This window comes from Ruditapes philippinarum, unplaced genomic scaffold, assembly GCF_026571515.1.
Source record: "Ruditapes philippinarum isolate M1 unplaced genomic scaffold, ASM2657151v2 ctg9_1_1_1_1, whole genome shotgun sequence".
Classification (NCBI taxonomy): Eukaryota; Metazoa; Mollusca; class Bivalvia; order Venerida; family Veneridae; genus Ruditapes; species Ruditapes philippinarum.
Window position 1 is genome coordinate 618,820 of NW_026865571.1, and position 21,032 is coordinate 639,851.

At 31.9% G+C, this 21,032-nt stretch overlaps 1 protein-coding gene across 1 annotated transcript in view; it reads left to right on the forward strand.

The window, feature by feature from the left end:
• Positions 1-1,427: 1,427 nt before the first annotated feature.
• The window catches only part of LOC132729570 (fermitin family homolog 2-like), a 54,444-nt gene continuing 34,839 nt past the window's right edge, over positions 1,428-21,032 (forward strand). Inside the window, exons 1-3 of the mRNA XM_060715353.1 lie at positions 1,428-1,578; positions 2,298-2,569; positions 20,075-20,288. Coding sequence (XP_060571336.1) covers positions 2,425-2,569; positions 20,075-20,288 — 359 coding nt within the window. The 5' untranslated portion in view covers positions 1,428-1,578; positions 2,298-2,424. The remainder of the gene's footprint in view (positions 1,579-2,297; positions 2,570-20,074; positions 20,289-21,032) is intronic.

Below are 21,032 nucleotides of genomic sequence, written 5' to 3' on the forward strand. Positions count from 1 at the left end.
TTGGTGGTATGTGCCTGAAATTCTGCTACAATTTACAAATTGAGGAAACTTAAGGAGGAGCTTACATACTGGCTTGAAAATAGTGATTGTTCTTGTGACCATTAAATCATTTCTTTAGCTTTAAATGGTGGTGTAGACTAGTGGTTAGAGTGACTGACTTCAAGTGATTGTTCCTTGTTGCCGCAGGTTCAAATCCTGTCGGGAACTTTGGATTCTTTCATGATAGGAACCTTTGCTGTTCCCTTACAGAAGGTTCACCTGAACTTGGGGAAAAAAATCACAGAGAGCAGCTGCTGAGGTCTTCCTGCACCAATAAAGCAAGAAAGTTGTCATATAACCTATGTGTCTGTGTACTTACAACCACCTTTAATGAGTGCAAAACTTCAAAAATTATGTAGATTAAAGAAAGGCATCTTTTAACAACATGGTTCACTACATTTACATCTACAAAATTAATAGTCTCCAGATATTTACCCATGTCTGATGTAGATCTACAGTAAGTTGTAACTCTGGCCCACCAACCCCATGAAATAGCAGGAATTTTGACTTGGAATATTCAACCCATTGTAAAGATCCTTTCTTGTTGGGACAGTCAGATGCTAATTGTCCCTGCACTGGGAGTTAGAATCCCCCCCCCCCCCCCCACGTTTTGGGCATCAAAAGAGAACCAATGGATTGACCTGGCAGTGCTGGAGCAGGAGGTTAAAACACAGCTCCTCCACTGCTATTTCACATGACACCCCAGTGGTAGGGGAGCAGTGTTACAATTTACATGGTTATAAGGAAGGTAGATTTACTTTTAAAATGAACCAAGATATAAAATAAAGCTGATGTTGCAGTGTCCCATTATTTTTGTTAAAATAACGATATGCGAGTTATCAAATGAATTGTATCATTAAAAGAAAATAAATTTAGTTATTTTAAAATGAAAGGCAAGATTTCCCTTATAGCTGATTAAACCTAAATGATTGTTAAAGGGAATACATTTATCAGTATATTGTCAAAATTATATGCTGTTTATTCTTTGAACTATTTACTATTTTGAAAAAAATTATGTAAGCATGCATTATTTCTTATTATCTAAAATCCTTAACTTATATATTGTGTATGGTAATTTCCTCAAATCCAATTAGCCAATTAACCATAATATAGATCTACATGAATTTCTGGAAAAAAATATCTGTTATATATACTGTAGGCTAATATTCCTGTACTACACAGTCGAAATAAGAATTAATTTAACAAGTCATAGAAACGACATTCATGATTTTTAATGTCAACAAGTCAATTGAAAGACCCTAATTAAAGTAATTATTCTAACCATGTAATGTAAATCAATTTTCTTTATAGTTTACTACTGTTCATTCATAACGAAACTACTACAATGATTTTGAGAACATCCCCATTCGCGATTGGCCAATCAAAATGCGTGTTACATCTAATTTCTAAATAGTAGTGATGTGCTGCCAAATAGGGACATTGGAGGATTGTTGATTTTTGAGTCACTTTGTGAAAGTCAAAGTTTCAAAGATTGTGTTATTTACATTTGTTGACAATTAGCAAATCGTGAAGAATAAGGTTTGTTTTATGGTTTCACTGGCTTTTAATGAAGGGTTATTATTAGAAAATTAAACATCTGGTGGTAAATTAATCGGAAATAAATATTCTGTGTAAACTTAGATTGTGCAAGTTTTCCAACTTTGGATGACCCAGTTTCGGATGTATATTTGAGTAAATATTTAGTCAGTTTGTTACCTGAACGAATGTGCTATGTTTAAATGAATTTTATATATTACTTACTCAGTGAAGTTAATGGATATATTTTGTTGGTATGTGCAGTTATTGATTTATTGCCACATCATCATGATTTCAACAAATTGTTTGAGGCATTTGAGAAGTTGTGTCAGTTTGCCAATTTAATTTAGGTTTTTTAATTTAAATTAATTTTTATAGAAAAAGAAATCAAAACTTGATATGGTGGAATGCTTTTTATTGTTGGTATTTGTATTGTCTCATCAGATAATTAGGAAAATTATGATTAATTTACAATACTTAGACATATATAGACCTACCGTGGATTTGAAAATATTTTTTACATTTGTCAGATTCCGCTTTAATTGTAAAACTGTGAAAATCAAAATGTGAAGTCTTTTAATTAAGGACTAGATCCTCATTGCACTTTCAAAGTTTAAAATTATCTATGTTTAAAAATGCCATTTACTTAATTAGGCCCTGGATTGAATTGTACCTATCTTCGGTTGCTTTTTATCTTACACTTTAAATAATTTATATTTCAGATTGCATTTTAAAAATGGATTTATCAGAATATTCACCCACATAGTTTGAAGGAGTAAAATTTTGATTAGATATTCATTTTGGAATTATTTGTGAATTAAATATTGTGTGTATATAGTAACTAAGAAAATGGCATATTTGGGTGGAGCAGATAAAGTTGATGGCTCATGGGAGCTGAATATTCTGGTCACAGATCTTCAAGTTGAGAGGACTCTGCGAGTGAATGGAGATTTACATGTAGGAGGTGTCATGGTGAAACTTGTAGATGCTTTAGGTATGTATTTATTAATAATTCATGGTGCTCTGGGAATTCAGTACATTTAAGTTATCTTTAAGCATTCAGCAAACATTCATGCACTATATTTTTTACCAAGAATAAAGCGTAGAATGAGTTACAGAATTATACTATTACTCATTTACTGTGTTTCTAAGAACGCTTGATAACCCTATATCAATGTGTTACTGTACTGAAACCACTTGAGTAGTTTTTTTCCCTGTAAGATAGAACACTCGAGTAGAAACATTTTCATTTGATGGAGCCTCATCTAATTTAGAAATGAAGTCAAACTCATTACTTCCATTTTCATTAATATATAAATAGAGATGATTAACTTGATTACTAGATTTATGGCATGTTTTCAAGTTCAGCAATGGTCAGTCAATAGATGTATTTACCAACAGATAAAATTTCATTATATTAAGATTTTTACTCATTTAAATACTTTATTTAAATTAGTGTCAAGTTATTTCATGTAAATTAATATTTTATACAAGTCATGCATGCATAGAATACAAGAGGAATTGGAACACAAAAGCATATTAAAATAAAATAATATAAGTGACTCAGTTTGTTGGATACAAAAGATTTTATTGTAATGCTATACTGCTGTGAGATATTGTATCAAACAGGGCTGGTCAGGTCATTGGCTATTTCTTTACAAGATAAACAGATAATGACGAGAAATTGATCATTGATGTCATAAGATCATATGATCTAGTTTGCCACATAAAGGATAATTTATTAATTACTTTGATACGATACCATCCCTACTTGCCCAAGGCATTCGGTCATTAATATTAAGGTGAACATATGATGTGATCAGTGAAAACATGGTTCAAGTTATATTCAATTTTTGTCAGGCCTGTCTTGCTGTAGGGTTTTATGACTGACCGTCATAAAGTTGATTTGTCATACAAACAATGACTATAATCTATCACAAAGTTTGTGTATACATGCTATCTGTCATTTTAATGCACCTTATCATATAATGTTTGCTTGAAATCCTAAAATTTTTGTTGACTTTGAAGATGAGATTAGAGTGCGTTTACCCTTTCAACCATAATGAGAAGTGTGCATCGGAGGAAACCTTGAATGGTTGCATAATTTAATAGATTTCTTTTATTTATGTTCATTTAATTTATATTGAAAGCAATATGATCACCTTTAAGCTCTAAGGTTCATTTAAAAATAGATTTAAGAAAGTATACAAAGTATGAAATTAATATCAAGTTTCAGAGGTACAGTTTCGCATTATATGTTCGGAATGCGAATTTAATGTCGGAATTTTAGTGTTTAAAATGTGTAGGTTAATCAGTCAAGTATGACATTTTTACATGTGCTATGAATTCACCTACAGATAAATATTTATACGCCTTCAGCTTCATTGAATTAATAAGGTAATCAAATTATATACAATGTATGTTCAGTATTACTGTAACTTCAGTAAGTGTCAAATGCTTTGTAGCCTAGCCCTAAAATAGCTAAAATGGTTTCATTGTGGAAACTAGTGCAGATATATGAATCATATCTATCTTGTGCCCTCATTTACACTTAAAGTAAACCACATAAGTTCTTAAGATATACTTAAAATACAAAGTACTGTGGCATTTTGATTATATTTTAAGAAAATGTGTGGTAAAGAAAACATTGAACAGCTGATAGTTTTATGATAATTTGGTATATATTGCCAATATCAGTACAAATACTAAGTCAACAAATATTTACTGTGCCAGTATTTACTGTATGCACAATCAAATTGGATGTGGGCCAATTCATTTAGTATTCTAGCATGTTTTGTTGTGTTACATGCTGGCATCACAGCATTAAAATAATATGGATACCCTCTACTGTACATCAAATTTAAGTTAATATTGACTTTTTCCAGAAACAGCTTTACATGGCCAAAAAGAACAGTATCAATCAAAATATTGTTGAAACCTTACAGTTACCCAGATAGGTTTTCTTGAGTTTTTAAGAGAAGCATAGAAAACAAGAGTACCATTGAAATAGTAAACATTTGAACCTTTACCCAATGCATATTGCAATTTATTGTCTTGATTTGAGATTATTGTACCTACATGTATATCTAAGTTAAATATATACAGTCACTATTGTACCATGCTTGCTGTCTGGACAACAATTTTTAGGTGTATGGGGATAATCTTCAGATAGAGGAGATTTTGGTACATTTAAACATACTCGTTAATCAAGGATTAAATTTTGTGAAGTCAGTTCATGAATAACTTCCTCAACAATGCTGACAAGGTTGTTCTGAGCAGTACTAGTTGACAGAAATCAAGATTACAATAGTTCTGTAGATACTGTTTTAATGTATCAAAATTATTCAGTAATTAATAATATCGTCTTTTCTCTCATAATTGTGTACTAATATAAACAAGAGGTGTTGTAGTGCTCATGTTCACAGCTGTAGAAAAATTCTTTGTTAATGACACAATATTTCACTATTTGCTTGGTACTAGATTTTTTCCCTCCTGATTACAAGGTTAAAAAAAATCCATGTGAAGGTCATTCAGCTAGTTAAGGTTTCATCATAGGGCTACCTTATCCCTATGAGATTGTCACGCCCTTTAGAAATGAGTTCATTCATAAGACTGAGTCTTTTAAAAAATTCATGATAGTTGACAACATTAAAGGTGTTTTCAATGTTATCTGAGAAGTGTGATCAGTGTATTCCCAAAATTTGGGTCAATTGACCTAACCATGCAGAACTTGACAAGCTTTCTTCTCTAAATATTTTTGATAAGTTCTCTTTTGTTGCTGGGTAATTTAATATGATTGGGTTTGATTGACAGATATGGGGTTAAACGATCTGAATGGAAGCTCTTAAAGTTATCTTAATGAGGCGAATGTTTTCATCGTTTGCATATTAATAAAAAATCTACCCTTGTGCTTAGTAGTACCCTGTTTGGGGTCAGTGCTAATTTTGTAATGTAATAAGCTAGTTTTTTTATAGATTTACAGGTATCCGTATATCGTAATGGCCATTAAATTTTGCTCCAATTATGCGTTTAAAATATATGTAATTACCAAGGGAAAAAAAAGTATTTTCTTATTGTTCGAATTAAACTTCACAGATGATAGCCTGTGGTTGCGGGGGACATAGTTTGTGGTTTTTCAACATTTTTTCTCCTTACCCTTTAAAATATAAATGACGTGATTCAGCAAGATGACAGAGAAGCTGAATGTGTTGTTTTGTTATTTTTGCCGCATATTTTACTGTTTAGTAGTCCCTGTTGTTTGTTTATTGTTAAGAAAAAAAAATTGTAAGTGACGTAACCAGAATTGTAGATCTGCCAAGTACAACAGGATACAGAAATCTTTTGAGTGTTGTAAGTTGACATTGTCTCATTGACTTTTAGTCATGGGATAGGGGAAATCAGCTGGCAGGTGTCATTCAGTAGAATGACATTCCATTTATGGCATTACTTTTGGATTGTCGTAACTACTTGTTGTTTTATTGCATTTCTTACAATCTAAGTATGATCTATTGTCCTTTTATATGTTATGCTATGTTCTGTAATGGTAAAAAATGCTATGTAAACTTCTTTAGTCTTACCTTTTGTAGTCAAGTAAAGTGCAATTCTGGTAGTCAGGGCCGTAGGAGAATTATTTGTGGTTTTAGTTCTACTGAGATACCTGCTTGTGCTTGAATTTATACTAAGGAAGAAACAATCTTGGGTCTCTATATGGTTGTCTCAGTGTCACATTTAACCATTCATTCATGTTCCATATAAGGTTGAGCATATACAGATAAAACACTTTCACTGAGCTTTAAGGAAAATGAAGAAAGCTGTCAGATAAGAATCTTTCCCAGACTGATAGAAAAGAAACTCTATTTTGCTTTTAGAGTGCTTTTACATTATATATGAGGTAATTACGAGAAACCACAAACCAGAATCACTGTGATGTGTTTAATTTACTGCAGAGTTCAATATGTCTCCTGCATGTGATGTAAAGTGCAGTGTATGTTTCCTACATCAATATGAAACATCTGGTACATGTAAATCACCCCAGCTACCGATTGTCTTGTATTTACAGACACTGTACATATATTAGTCAGATAGCTCAACCGTTCAATCAAATTGTTCAATCAGGTTCGATAGGAGACAATTGTTGTCTCCTTGACGGTAATTTAAAAGTTGCACGCTCATGATCAGCACCTGATTGATCAGTCCAAGTCTTTTACCAGACAGCAGCCATGAGTAATCAATTGATTTTAAGGTAGTTTATATGTGAGGAGTAATGCATTGTAAGAATAAAGTCTCTGTTATAATAATAATAGTAGGGATGATGTATCAAATAAAAGAAATATATCCCTTGAAAGACATTTAACCTTAATCCTTAATAGACATTCTCCACCCCCCCCCCCCTCCTCCCTATGAATATGAAACAAATTTTATTATCTATCATGCATTTATCAGATTTCAATCTCCAAAATGCAAAAATCAAGAAGGCAACAGACTTTGTTGTACATTGATAGCATTAAAAAGTAGTTTTGTGGCTGGTAGTCTTGGAGTTCCATGTACATGTACATTGTAATATCATCATTATGCTGCATTTTTGCATTTACAATTCTTTTCTTTGAACTTTTATTGTATATATTTTTATTCTATATATAAGTTAAGTACTAGGTGGTATATTTAATATCGGCTCTAAGTCAAGGGTTTTGTTATAATCTGGTGACGGGATAAAAGGGCCTGGAACATGATGGGCCTTGTTGGCCCTCTTTTGGGTCATGGCTGCCAGTAACACTTTCTACATTCCTTTTCGCCTGGTATTTATAAAATAGCCGCCTTCTGTTAAACTTTATGAAACCCCTGTAAGTGATTCTTTAGGGTTAACTGGTATATATTTAACTGTAACTCAAACGAAAAAAAACTAAACCCATGATTGTCATACAGACAAAAATATATATGCAGTTTTGGTTTAAACTGTAATTTTAGAGAGAAAAAAACTTATAAGAGTGACAGCATAAAGCCTATATAATAGGCTTTATTATTTTCCACATCATTTCTGCTTATATATACATTATATATACATATAATATATGTATTAAAATGTCAGCTGAAAGTCAAATGTCAGTGTTTATCTACAATCTTAATGGCCTATAAAGTTAAACTACCAGAAAACTTCCTGCGAAAGCAAGTCAAATTGCGAGAGATGAATGCATCATTAAATACAATCATTTCCTTCTCTTCTTGATCATACATGCCAGTTTATTGTCATGTTTTTATGTTACCAGTTTAAAGTCCCAGTTATTACTATAATTACCCATGGCTTGAAAATGGCCTTAATGTGTCCACTGTATCGTTTGACCTGAATGTTTCAAATTTGTAGAAGTTCATTACAAATCCATTATCTGAACAATGTAATTCATCATTTTCTCTGATAATTATTTGGTCACCCAAAGTGGCTGAGAGCTGATGTTGATAGGCAGTGAATAGAGGGGATCAATGTGTAGCAGAATTGATGATGACCGATGAAAATCTTAATTATTTTGACCCATGGTCAGTGTCCTTGGCTATTGGACACATGTATTATCATTGTTATTGTACTGAGATTGTACATGAAAGGTGATGGACATTTTTTCAATTACATGTATTAGATGGTCTTTTTCTCTCCTTTAACCTGGTTACTGTATGGCTGAAATGTCATTATTTTAAAACACCTGTCAAAACTGACCAGCTTATTTTCTGTTTAAGTAGGTCTATTATTTGGCTCAGTTTAGGTTAAATGCATGCTGTGAAGTAAGTAGCGCACAGAAGTACCGGTAAATATACTGGTGTTATATGAACTAGGTGTACTGTTAGTGTTTCATAACATGGAACGGTCAGACCCATTATTACCTTTATTTAGTTCAGGTGGCAGCAGGGTATTATTTTAATTTTTAGTGCAATGATTCCTTTCTAAGTGCAATTAGTTACTTATACCACCTGTCAAAATTGGTTTGTCAGAGCAATTTGAAAAATAATCAACAATAGATGCCTTAACTTGAGGGTGTTCGAATCAGTTTGTAAAGGTATTTTAATATGCTAATTTATCAGTGGGATATATTAAGATGATGTGGAGAGAAGCATAAGTGGGTTAGTACAATATATATGTTGAAGCATAAATAAACATAGGTACCATTCAGGTGGATAAAGAAAAAAGTCTTTATTTTTCCATAGCGCAATATCAGACTGTATGTCCCTGCAGCAATTCAGGTCAATATACAAAAATGTCTTGATTTGTTTCTAAATGTGCAATATTATATTTATCTCACACTATCATGGTTTCATATATACATGTAAATCTCTTCCTAAGTATATACAGATCTCAGTATGGGGGTCAGGTAGATGTTGAACAGTTTCAAGAAACCTGCCTTCATTACCTGCAGGGAGATCAAAGAGAAGCTGATAAACTTGTTGCAATATACATTTGTACATGTTTTTATGAGGCAGGCTGTTTTAAAACATGGTTTAATTGTAGGATGTGGCACAGCTTGAGCTATGGTTGTATGCCTCATAACAAACTTGCACAAAGTGACATAGAATAATCACAATGATCTTAAATCATCTTGGTTTACCTGATTATTTTCTTGTATTTTCTTAGATTTTTCATAAAGTTTGAGCTTAAAAAGACTGACAGGAAGATGAATAATGGTTAAAGGTCATAAATGTGTACATGTGTATGATCAGAATTGTAACTGTCATCCATGAATCATGATCAGAGCTAGTACAATCTCAAAAATGTCTGTATATATTGTATTGATCAGTGTTGTATGTATGTGGAATTCTTGCTGATCTTGGTTAACTTAATTCATTGTCAGCTCAAAATGTTGATGTAGTACAGAAGATATATATCATATGAGCTACAGGTCTTCAAAACAAGTATGGGCAAGCTGCACGAAAGTCAGAGCAAGATGTTTTTAATCTGCTTTTTTGCTGCACTGATGTTCCGTTCACTAATGTAAATAGCCAAAGTTGTAAGACGATGCTCAAGAGGGGCCCAACACTTAACCTGGAGGAAGAAGAAGAGCTCAAAATCACAATTGCCTGATGAATAGAGAGCTTGTAAAGTAAAACATGCATAAGCTCATATCCATGCATTTTGAATATACATTGTTTTCTCATAAATACTTAACCACTATATAGATGCTACTTTGAAAAAATAATGAATAGGTACATAAAACAGAAACTAAATTTTAATTTCCTCGACAATATTGTTGACATAAGAAGTGATATATTCAATTACCTGAATAAACTAATTAATCTTACTACTAAGAACAAACACTTAACAATTTATTATCTTCAGTTATTTTATGAATTATGCAGACTTTATGACATTAGTGACTTCAAGTGATGGCATTTTATGAATATTTTATCATCAAGTCTAAATTAATGACCGCAAAATTGAAACCAAGGGTGTAATTACAATATTGACATGTAAAGTGACTTAATAATGTTATTGGACATCCAGGATGTGGGGATTTTTTTTGTTAAAAGTAACATTTTGGTCTTAAATTTGTGAAAAGTTTTGTATATAATAAACTATAATTTCCTTCAAAATTGTTGCAGGCCCTTTTTGATAGAAATTTTTCATTGACTGCAGAGCCTGCACTGGTCCATAAAATTAAGTAACCTCTAGTACGACTCCTGGCACAGAATGGCAGAATTCAACACTTAATTTAGTAAACAGTGCAATGAGATTTTTAGTTAAAAACATTCTCAAATGTGTTCAAACAGCTGTGAACATGAAAGCTACCAACTGTGACACTGTCATGTAATTCCGTGTCGCCAGTTAAAAGAATGTGCAAAACAATAGACAGAAGTAAATGAAGTGCAATTTTAATAGCAAGTTATAGATTAATTATCATTTCTATATGACTATAGACTATAAGTGCTAGAAAATCTTGTAAAACCCCCAAGTTTTTTAAGAAATTGTCATCCGATATCTGGGAAGTAATGAAATTAGCTGAATTAATCAGATTGGCTGAAACACTGTATAATAAATGTACGATAAATGTATATAGGAAAACAGAATGCAGCAGTTCTTCGGTGGCTTATTTTATAAGGTTAGACTTACAGCAATGTTATATTGAACTTTTAACATATTAAGACCCACCATCTTTCATTTGCAGAAACATATTATAGTACTTTTGAGGGCAAAACCATCCTTTTTATTTACTCTAACTTAGTTTAAGTTGAGATTGTCTGTGAAGTTACAGTAATTTGGCAAGAAGATTCGGTGCAAAGGGAGTTCACAAGGAATTGCAGACGTGTCTGACACCGGAATACATCTATTAAGCTGAGGGTAGATGGCATTAACATGTTTTTGAAAGATACCAGAATAATCAAAAATCAATTTCTAATGTACATGATTATTAGACTGGTTTGCTCATAAAAAGTTGTCAGGATGTTTGGTTGTTTAGATTCAAGCTTTTATCTGATATTGATCAATGTTATTGCCATTATCCAATCAAGATTTGTTGCTTATAATCACCAACCAAACACTTTGATCAAACAATTTCCCAGCTTTGTAAATATTAAGTTAATAACAATAATGATGTTGGATCAATACTACAAAATTCTTCAGAAGTTGATCAGATTTTTGTTTCCTGCATCTGAAATCTTGTGGTGTAAATGGTAAGATCAGTGGAAAAACTTCCCAGTGAGACTTGAGTAACCATGGCCCTTGCTTCTAGGAGTCTGATTCCACGGAAATTTTTGCTAGCTTGTTGTTTAGTAGTATTGTATACCTGCACACATGTTTTGTACATAAAATGCTGATGTTTAGTGGTCAGTTTGCCATAAAAAGTGTAATTTCGACTTGAAACATTAAAATTGCATAAATAAGTAAAAGAAAATTCATGTACATAATAGATTGTAGAGCTTTCATGACATATATAGATAGAATATTTGCTTAATATTATTAATACAAAAGATTGCATTAGCCATGACATAGAAAGGGAAATGTATGGTGACCATTTTGTATCTTAAATTCCTGACTCATTAAAAATAGACCTGCATATCTTAAATGCTTTGATACCAAATTCTACACATAATCTACGGACTTATTTTAATCTGACAAGCTTATGACCACTTCATACAAGCCTATCTACTTACTGTACCTATTTCATTTAATACTGTCCTTTTCATTAGGATTATGGCACTTCCCAGTATGCAGCATTACAAAAATGGCTGCCACCTTGCATAACATTACTGGATTATAACACCATTGCTAATATGTTTTATTGTCGTTGGTTTTTTGTGAAGATTTTTGTACAGTCAATTTAATTGATGTTATGGGCCATGATAGTTTGAATGCCATTATGCACTTTAAATAAAACACAGTAGGAAAATTGTGCGAAACATTCTATTAAACTTAGTTTGTAACATTCCAACATTTTTCAAAAAGCGTTATATGTGTTAAAGATGTACCATTTTATATAAAAATATCAACAAGACTTGGTGTAATATTTCTGGTATAAAGCCTGAAGTAAAGCATAAAATCCCAAGTGAATGTTGGAAGTTTACTTCAGGTCAAAGACACATGATTGATATTTCAATGGGGGTACTATTCAGTGCAAAGATGAATTTGCTTCCCTGAGCTATTGAGCCTGTTCACTTCTGAATGGCATGATGGGAAGAGAGTGAAAATACAGTGTAATTAAACTGTTGAGTGTTTGATACAGCGACCCTAACTGAACTTTAGCGTATGCATTTAACTGATATGTTGAAATATTGAAGAAAAAAAGTTGTTTTCTCAAATTTTATGCACTTAGGAGACATTTAAACAAATTTCAAATGAAATAGGTGAAGAATTTGTTTTAACTGAAATAGGTCAACCTACTTTAAACGTTGAAGTTTGATAAGGGAAAGAGCTGGGAATTAAGTGTTCGGCACCACATGCAGTGATCTTTTGTTGTTTTTTGTAGGACACTTTCTACATAAATTAGGATGACACTGGCAGTTTTCTTGTTTAAAAACATTTTAAAATGTCCAGTTTAACGAAGTAGAAAAAAAATCTGTAAGAAAAGTGGTACATAATAAAAAATAAATTATTTTCATTAATTCGTAAATGGTTCACGATCAGATAAATCTTAAATCGTTGTAGTTCTCTGATACAAGATTTGGCCTTCACAGTTTTGTCAATATGGTAGTATTGCTTTTATTGTACTCGACCTTTGTTAGAAATTTAAATCCCCGCTTTCAATTTCAGAATTGTTTGACACAGGTTTTGATTATTACCTACCGCAGAAGTAGGAAATGTTCGTGATTTTAATTGACTGGTGTCATGTATCAAATGATACCAGTGACATTATGAACGGCTACATCTTGACATTTATAAACTTTGAAGAATCAGAATGTGAGATGACTAGTTTGTAGTAGTTCTCATTAGCAGGGGAAAAAAGAAGCATTTTCAGTCAACCATTCTATGGTTGATTTTGTTTGAACAAATCCCATTTTTGTAGAACCATTCTCAGTTTTTAAATCAATGTCTCAAAAAATAATATAATCAGGGCCAAAAAACCCTTCTTTGTAGAGGCCGAATATAGGCTGCTTCCCCATCCAAAATAGCCTCTTTTTTTTCCCCCAGTTTGGTCCTCAAAATTCCCCAGTCTTTTGAAATTTCCCATAGAATTTAGAACAAAATTAAATGATGATGTTGAATTAAGGTCTTTTACTGCCTTATTAGTATTTCCCAGTGCTATTTGCTTTTCTATTTTGAAGAACTTGTTAAAAGTTTGTGTTAAATTTGAGACCCATTTTCCCAAAGTATGCCAAAATCATGCATAATTTCCCCAAGAAAAAGGCTAAGGCCCCTTCCCCAAAAATGGTGATTTGGCCCTGATAATAGAACAGTGTTTGAATTGGACTCTTTGTAACAATTAAATCTTTGAATTCTAACCGTATTTGATTTGTCTAAAGCTCTTTTTTCTTCCTTTGATTTTGGAACCCTTCACAGGTTTGCAGACTGACCGCGCTCTACATGGAGCATCATTGAGGCTATCAAGTCATTATTACTACTTAGAATCAAATGGTTAAATATAGGAAAAATATCATGATATAGCACAAAGATCAACGGAACTTGCTTTTGGTTTCATTGCTGTTTTTGTTAACTGCAACTATTCTTAATGTGATTTTCATTTAAATGAAAATGAAAGAAAATTTGTTAATTGCAGCTTCCAAGAATTGCGTCTAATTTTTGAAATAAACAATGGTAGTAAAAACAATCGTAACATATTATGTTAATTATAGGCTCCTTAAGAGTCATTGTATTTAATTCTGCTACGTAATAATATTTACTTATGTATAGAAGTTAAAACAATGAGATGATTTGTAAAACGTAGTAGATTTGTTATAGAATGTCGCATGCGGTATATAATTACATGTTTGCATGCCGGGTAGATAACATTGTTAGAATTTTACAAGACTTTACACACTATCTGTCATCAATATTAAAGTTTTTATAGCTTTACATACTTGATTTACTTGATATTTATATTATTTACATATTCAACTGACTACAAACACCGAGTGGAATGAGATATCTTCCTCTTGGTTGAATGTCCCGCCACAGAAAGAAAATCCTTTTGATTTAGAACTCGAATTAATGAATAATTCATAAGTGTTACAAGATTGCAGTGTAATACAACGCCATCTACCAGATATTAATAAAAAAATGATTTTATAGTTAATTGGAGCATATCTCCAGTTTTTATTAGATATATTGAATTTTTTTAGCGGTATGAATATTTTTAATTCATCAGTGGGGGTGTTGTGTGTCTGAATACTTGGGTATTGAAAAGAAATATTATGAGCTAAGTTGCATCGTTTGAATAGGCTTATTCAAATGGATAAAATTTTGATTTACTTTGTATGAATTGAAAACTTTTTGATGTATCTTTATATTTTTTGTATCCAGTTTTGTGGCAGTTACATTAAATGCATCATTATAGAATCTTTAAGTAAAGTATCGTGCTACTTCAATGCAACGATTATAAATCATTCAATTTCATTGTGGTCCTATGCACAAGTATAGTAAGATTTTAACTACAGAAATTGCTGAATTTGATTTAATTTTATCATGTAACAAATTTTATTTGAAATAAGATACAGTGTTTTATAGTGCTTGCACTACAGGTGGGATTTCAATCGGTATAAATTTGTTAATCCAATTAATATGTATAGTACTGACAGTGTATAAATTTGCAGTCAAGCCTGGCTCTATATTTGTGGCATAGGTCTATTATAAATGCTACCAGCCTCAGTTGTTGTTAACTCCTGATTAATCTTTGGCAGGAATATATTATTTATTAATATCTGTATGAGCGAGCCAGTTAAAAATTTAAACAAATCGGGGCATTAGAGTAAATGAATGTTTACAAAGTTGGGTATTATAGTAAATAATGTTTACAAAGTAAGGTATTAGGGTGAATGATTTTGAATAAACTTGGCATTAGTGTAAATCAATGTTTTCTCCTTCAAATTCAGCCCTCCGGAGTTGATGAATGCCTGATTATGATTATATATTCCTCGATGAGAAAGTTTGTCCCATAAAAGGGTAATAATGGTAACTTAAGAACATTACCTTTATTTGCAAACTCATGAAATTGGGCAATTTGTCTTCATATAAAATTGATATGACATGAAAATATAAAAAATGATACATAATAGGCTACCACTGAGAGTAAATTTTTAGGCAGATGTTTGTGTTTTAAAGGTTAGATGGCCATTGTTGATTTGTTTGTATCTTTGTTAGAGTTCAATACAGCAGGTTCTTGTAAATAAACATGTTGCATAATATATGTAAAGCATGCCATCAATATATTATATAGAGTTGGTTTGTGAAGTATGATAGGTCAAGTATAAGATTTTAATGTTGTTAATATTAGAAATTTAATGGTTTAACCTTTAGAATGCTGAAACAGAAAGTGAACCAACAATCACTGTGCTTTCATCCAGTCTATATTTTTTTTTTCTTGTTGGATTTTGATTTCCCATATCTGTGACACCCCCAGAAGACTGTTACTTGTTTTAATTTTTGGAGGTAATGCATTGATACAGCAATTGCCCTATACCAGAGGCACAACCCTGGTTGTTTACACCCTATTTTTAGAACACCTTTGTTACAAAAAGGCCCTAAAATTGGTTACCCAAAGGGACCTTTGTACTGTTATTGGGGGGTTGTGGAATCAATCTGAAAATTTTCTGGATAAATGATTTGTGCATTACCACTGGGCCAATATAGAATCCCCGGGGGTGCATTGTATAAGTTGACCGGTTTTCCCATTTGGTAAACACCCCTTCAAATTTCCTTTTGGGTAACTCCACCATTTTTTTGTGACAAATTTGTTTTAAAAAAAAAAATAGGATGCAGTTAATTTTTCAGATTTTTTTACCTTTAGAACACATTATTCTGAAATTTAAATGAAATTTTGTGCTGTTAAAGTATGAGCTGAGGTTTTAAATCTAAGTTATAAATGCCATAAGGGTTTGACAGAAAAACCATCAGAGGGGGAAAAAGTTAAACCCCCAGGTCCAACCTGCTTATAGCTCTTCTTAATGAAAAAAGTTCTAAATTTGTTCATAAATGCCATTATAAAAATATCCCCCAAAGAAAGCAAAATAAACACGGTCAGCTCTTGATTTTTAGTGGAGCTGTTAAAATTTGTTTTAGTGTCATCAGGAAATAGGATTGCTACATGTATGCAAGGCTGTTTGTTAATTTTTGTATTCTTAAAAAGTTGTTGGCCTTGCTCTATCCTTTCTGCAAATGCTGTTTCACTTTTGGTGGTCAAAATTGATATGTTATTATAAATTTAACACACTTTCACTTGTAAAAAATATAAAACTGTGATTTTGTGATGATTTTTTAAATCAAGGTCAAAATTAATATGCATTTTATTATTGTTTTAACAACTATCTAAAAAGCTTTTTTAAAGCATAGAATTTACTCAATTTAGATAATGGCATGAATGTCTCCTTCTGGCTAATCTTGCGATTGAGGAAAACATTTAAGGACAATGAATGTGGCCGTTTATTGTACAAGGAGACGTTGAACTGGGCACAAAAATTTTAAAAGGGGGTTGTGTTACAAATGAGCCCGGGGGGTGGAAAATTTGTGTCACATGTATAAACATGTAAATGAAAAAAATGCCCGTTGGTCTAGGGTTTGGAAATATACTCTATAATACACAAGCAAAAATGGGGAAATTTTTTTAAAGAAAGACAATAACTATGTGAAAACCAAAAATTAATTTTTTTTGGAAAAATTAAGAAATTTAATGGAATTTGACCCCCAACTTTTTGAATGGATGGACTGGTTATAAAATCTTCTGATTATTTGTGTTTTTGTTTGAATAGACCTTCCTGATTATTGCAGTGCTATTTTTTCCTATTATTTATAGTTTTGGGTGTTGTCTGATTGCTGTATAATTTATTCATAAAAGTATGGCCTGATCATCTGATGATTTTCTGATTATCTTATGATTATGCTTAGTTTTCATATGAAGCTGTTGCCATAGAGAGATTGTCTTATTGTTGATCAGCTGCTGACATTTCATGTGACTACTTAACTGCTGGTTCCATCTTGGTGTCGGTTTTCACTTTGTTTTAATTAAAAATATTGCTGGTACTACAAAACTCTATATAATATTGATATAATAGTAAACTTCATCGCAATACGCTTTTGATATAAATGATATTTCTTGTTTAACTTTCTGTACAATGACATGCAGATTTATTTCTTTTACCATTATAGAGCAAAGCTGACCTGCGCATCTGTGGAAATAAATCAGAATTCACTAATGAATATGCTTAATTTTTAAAATTTTGGTTATTAAAATCTTAATTTAAAAATTCAAAATTAGGGCAAGTGCATTACAAATAAATTCAGAGTGGGAGAGTAAAGGTTAAACTATGACCTGACACAGATCGGATTTTTGTTGACACAGAATTTTATCTGTCAAGATCTTGATCAGTTATATCTGTCTACCCACTACCCACTTTTCTCTTTACCTCTTTGAGTAATAAAAATTTTTTTTACGGCAAAATTTTTGTTGAATAGTGATTGTAAACTAGGTGTGTATTGATCTCAAAGTAAAGGGGCATTAAGGGGAATACTTCTTAGAATCTAGTTAAAATTTAAATCGTGAGGTTGATCCAAAAATTTTCGTTTTAATTTTTTTATTATATAAAGTTAAATTGTTTAAAGACTAAGCCTTTTTAAAAACAGAAGGAACAAGAGGACTTTTTCACAGTTGGCGTTTTTAGTAATTCTGCCATTTAAAGAAGGCATTTCAACATTGTTGCACACAGTAATCCCTCAAAAACAGAAAAAATTGCATGATTGCAGACTCGGTTTTGATTGAGCAGTACTCAGTTCTCGACACTTGATAGTGCTTTACTCAATGATCCCGAAGGACCAGAAAAGGACCTATATCTTCTACATGTACTTTCATAGTAGTGCATTAGTAAAAAAATGAAAATAAAACCCTGTTTTCTTTTTGGAAAGTTTTCTGGTATTTCCCAGGCCTTCCCTCTTTACTTGAGTAACTTGATGTTATGGATTGAATTTGTCCTGCTATGAAATTGGAACTAGATGCTTGCAAATTTGTAAACTGCAACATGACCTGTAGCTAGTGGCACCTAATCATGGTCTACACTTGCACTGTTAGTATATATTTTGAAATGATAAAATGGTTTAGTTCAGATTGAAGGATGTTTAGTGGGGTAAGGATTAAATCAACTCATCCTATACACAGGCGTTTGCCATGCCAATAATGGTCAAATTATTGTAAAATTATCACCCCTTGATCATAAAGAACAAAATTACTATCCAGCAACCGTTTACTATATAAAATATATATAGTATTGCCGAATGTCTGTGATCCTGTATTTACAGTAAAATTTTACTCTGTTGGTACACCTTTTAATTTTACTATTATACCATTGTCAACCGCAAACATTCCTGTGGCATACTAAACTCTTAATTAAATATAAATATTCACAGGTAAACTAAATGTATGTTGTAACTACTTGTATAGGTATTAAAATTTTAAAAACACGACTGGTCTAGTTTTCACCTTTTTATACCTGTATAATTTGCTCCAAGGCAAGAAAAATAATTCATGTAGAATATGTAGGTAAAATTTTGTAGATGCATTAACAATGTTACATAGTAAGCTTGTTAGGGGATGGGGGTAGCTGTAAAAATAGATTTAAAAAAAAAGTGCAAATCTTTTGCAGGGGTTTGTTTGTCAACAAATGTCTTAAAGTCCTTTTTTTAGGGTTTTTAGTTTATGTTCTTGTTTGCATTTTGTATGTTTTTTTTTTTCATTTCCCAAACCCTATACAAAAAATCAAACCTCCAAAAATTTTATAAAATAAAAAACCCCCGAGATGCATTTCTACTGGAAAATTCCCACTTTTTTCTCAAAATTTAAACTCTTGGTATAATTAGATATATAAAATTATGATTACTAGAATTAATTCCCCCGATTTACATGATACTGTTTTATATTTCAAGCACCTACGTTACCTTTCATGGTTTTGTTTGTCAAAATTTGTGTCATTGTATACAAGCATAGTATATAACAGGTTTTTTGTGGTTGTTGTTTTTTTCTCATCTAAATCTTATATTACAGAATTTAAAACACTTGTCTATTTTTTGCTAAGATTATGAAATGGTTTTCAAGTTTAACTGCAGTTCACAGCAGTGGGATTCCTTACGACTCGTGACAAACAAGAACCCATTAAAATGACAACACATAAATTTTATGACATATTATATCATAGTATGCTAAAATTCCATTAACTAATTTTAGCCTAATTTGTACTTGCATGAACCCATCAGCTGTCCTTGCCTTCACCTACAAGTAGAAAGAATACCTGTGACCCATAGATGAATATAGTTGATAATACTGGAATAATAAAAGAACTAGAAAAAAAGCTGTTTCAAAAATAACGGGGAAAAAAGAATTAAAAGAGGATTGATCAGTAAAATTCATATAACTTTCTTAAATTATCTCCTTTTTTTTCACAAAAGACATTCATTGCATTTTTGGCACCAATTTACATTGCATTATAATAAAAACCTGATTATTTTATATTGCATGCATTAGAGAGCATTATAAAATGTGAACATTAATTCAGCTCTTTCCTCCAAGAACAATGGCATGATATTATGCATAATTATGATAAGGCTCCATCTTATGTTCTCAAGACTAAGAGTTTTATCCCAAAGTTATAGCCCCTGACGTCTGTTTTATGTTAAATTTATTGTCTATGAGATTTTAAATGCATTAAAAAGGAATTAGTGGCAGATTGATGCACCTAAAGCAGGCCAATAAATCTTCAATTTTATTGCAGAATTACTTCCAATCAAATAGAACATTGTGTGTTTTAATTAATTAGTTCCGGAACGTTCTATTGGGTAATTGTCATATTTGCATTATGTTACGACCTTGTAATCACTATTGTCTTTATTTTACAGATATCGCAATGGACTGGTCAGATCATGCGTTATGGTGGCCAGACAAAAACAGATGGCTGAAGAGGTCAAGGTCAACGTTGGATCAGTACGGTGTTCAAGCTGACGCAAAACTTCACTTTACGCCAATGCATAAAAATCTACGTGTTCAGTTACCGGACTTACAAATTCTCGATATGAGACCTGATTTTAGTTCTTTGGGAACAATTTTCATTCAGTAGCAGTTTCCTCTGTAAGGAAAAATTTGGTGAGTAAAAAATTTATTCCTAAAACTCTGGAAAAATTTAAGTAATTTTGGGCCCTTTGCCAAACCAGAATAGTGGCACGGCCCAAGCCTGTAATAACCCAGTGCCAGTCTGGACAAAGGGGCTTTTATACAGTTGAAGTAGCTCATTTATTGAATTATCAAAATATTATCATTTGTTTATATGATGAATCATATTTTGGTCATGAACCTCAAATTAAGAGATTTTTCAACTATTAAATTGTTAGATTAAAAGGAAAAAAAAAAAAATTGAAAAAAAAATTTTTTGGCCCCCTTGGGCCATTAGTCCACATTTTTCTATTTTGGCCCTTATTGGTTCTAAGAAAAGTCATTAAACACGAAGTTGAACAGTTTTTACAAACCGCATGATAACGTCCTCCAATCAGTTTTTTGCACTTTTTTTCTTGCTGACAAAATTGATCTCTGTGTTATCCACTGTTCATAATTCGATCAACAACAGAATTTATCAGGCTCAGCGGCTGTAATTTAAAAACTGAGCGAACACGACGTTAGCAGTTGACACTGAAAGTGATATCCAATCAATCCAAGGCTATTACCAATATTGGAATTCATAAGTTTTCCCAGGGAAATAAAAGAACATTTGTATTGAGAGACAGTTTGGTTGAAAAGGATTCGCGCCATGCTTTTGGTAATAACAAATAGGAAAGGCGTCAATGTCATAATAACAAGTCAGCA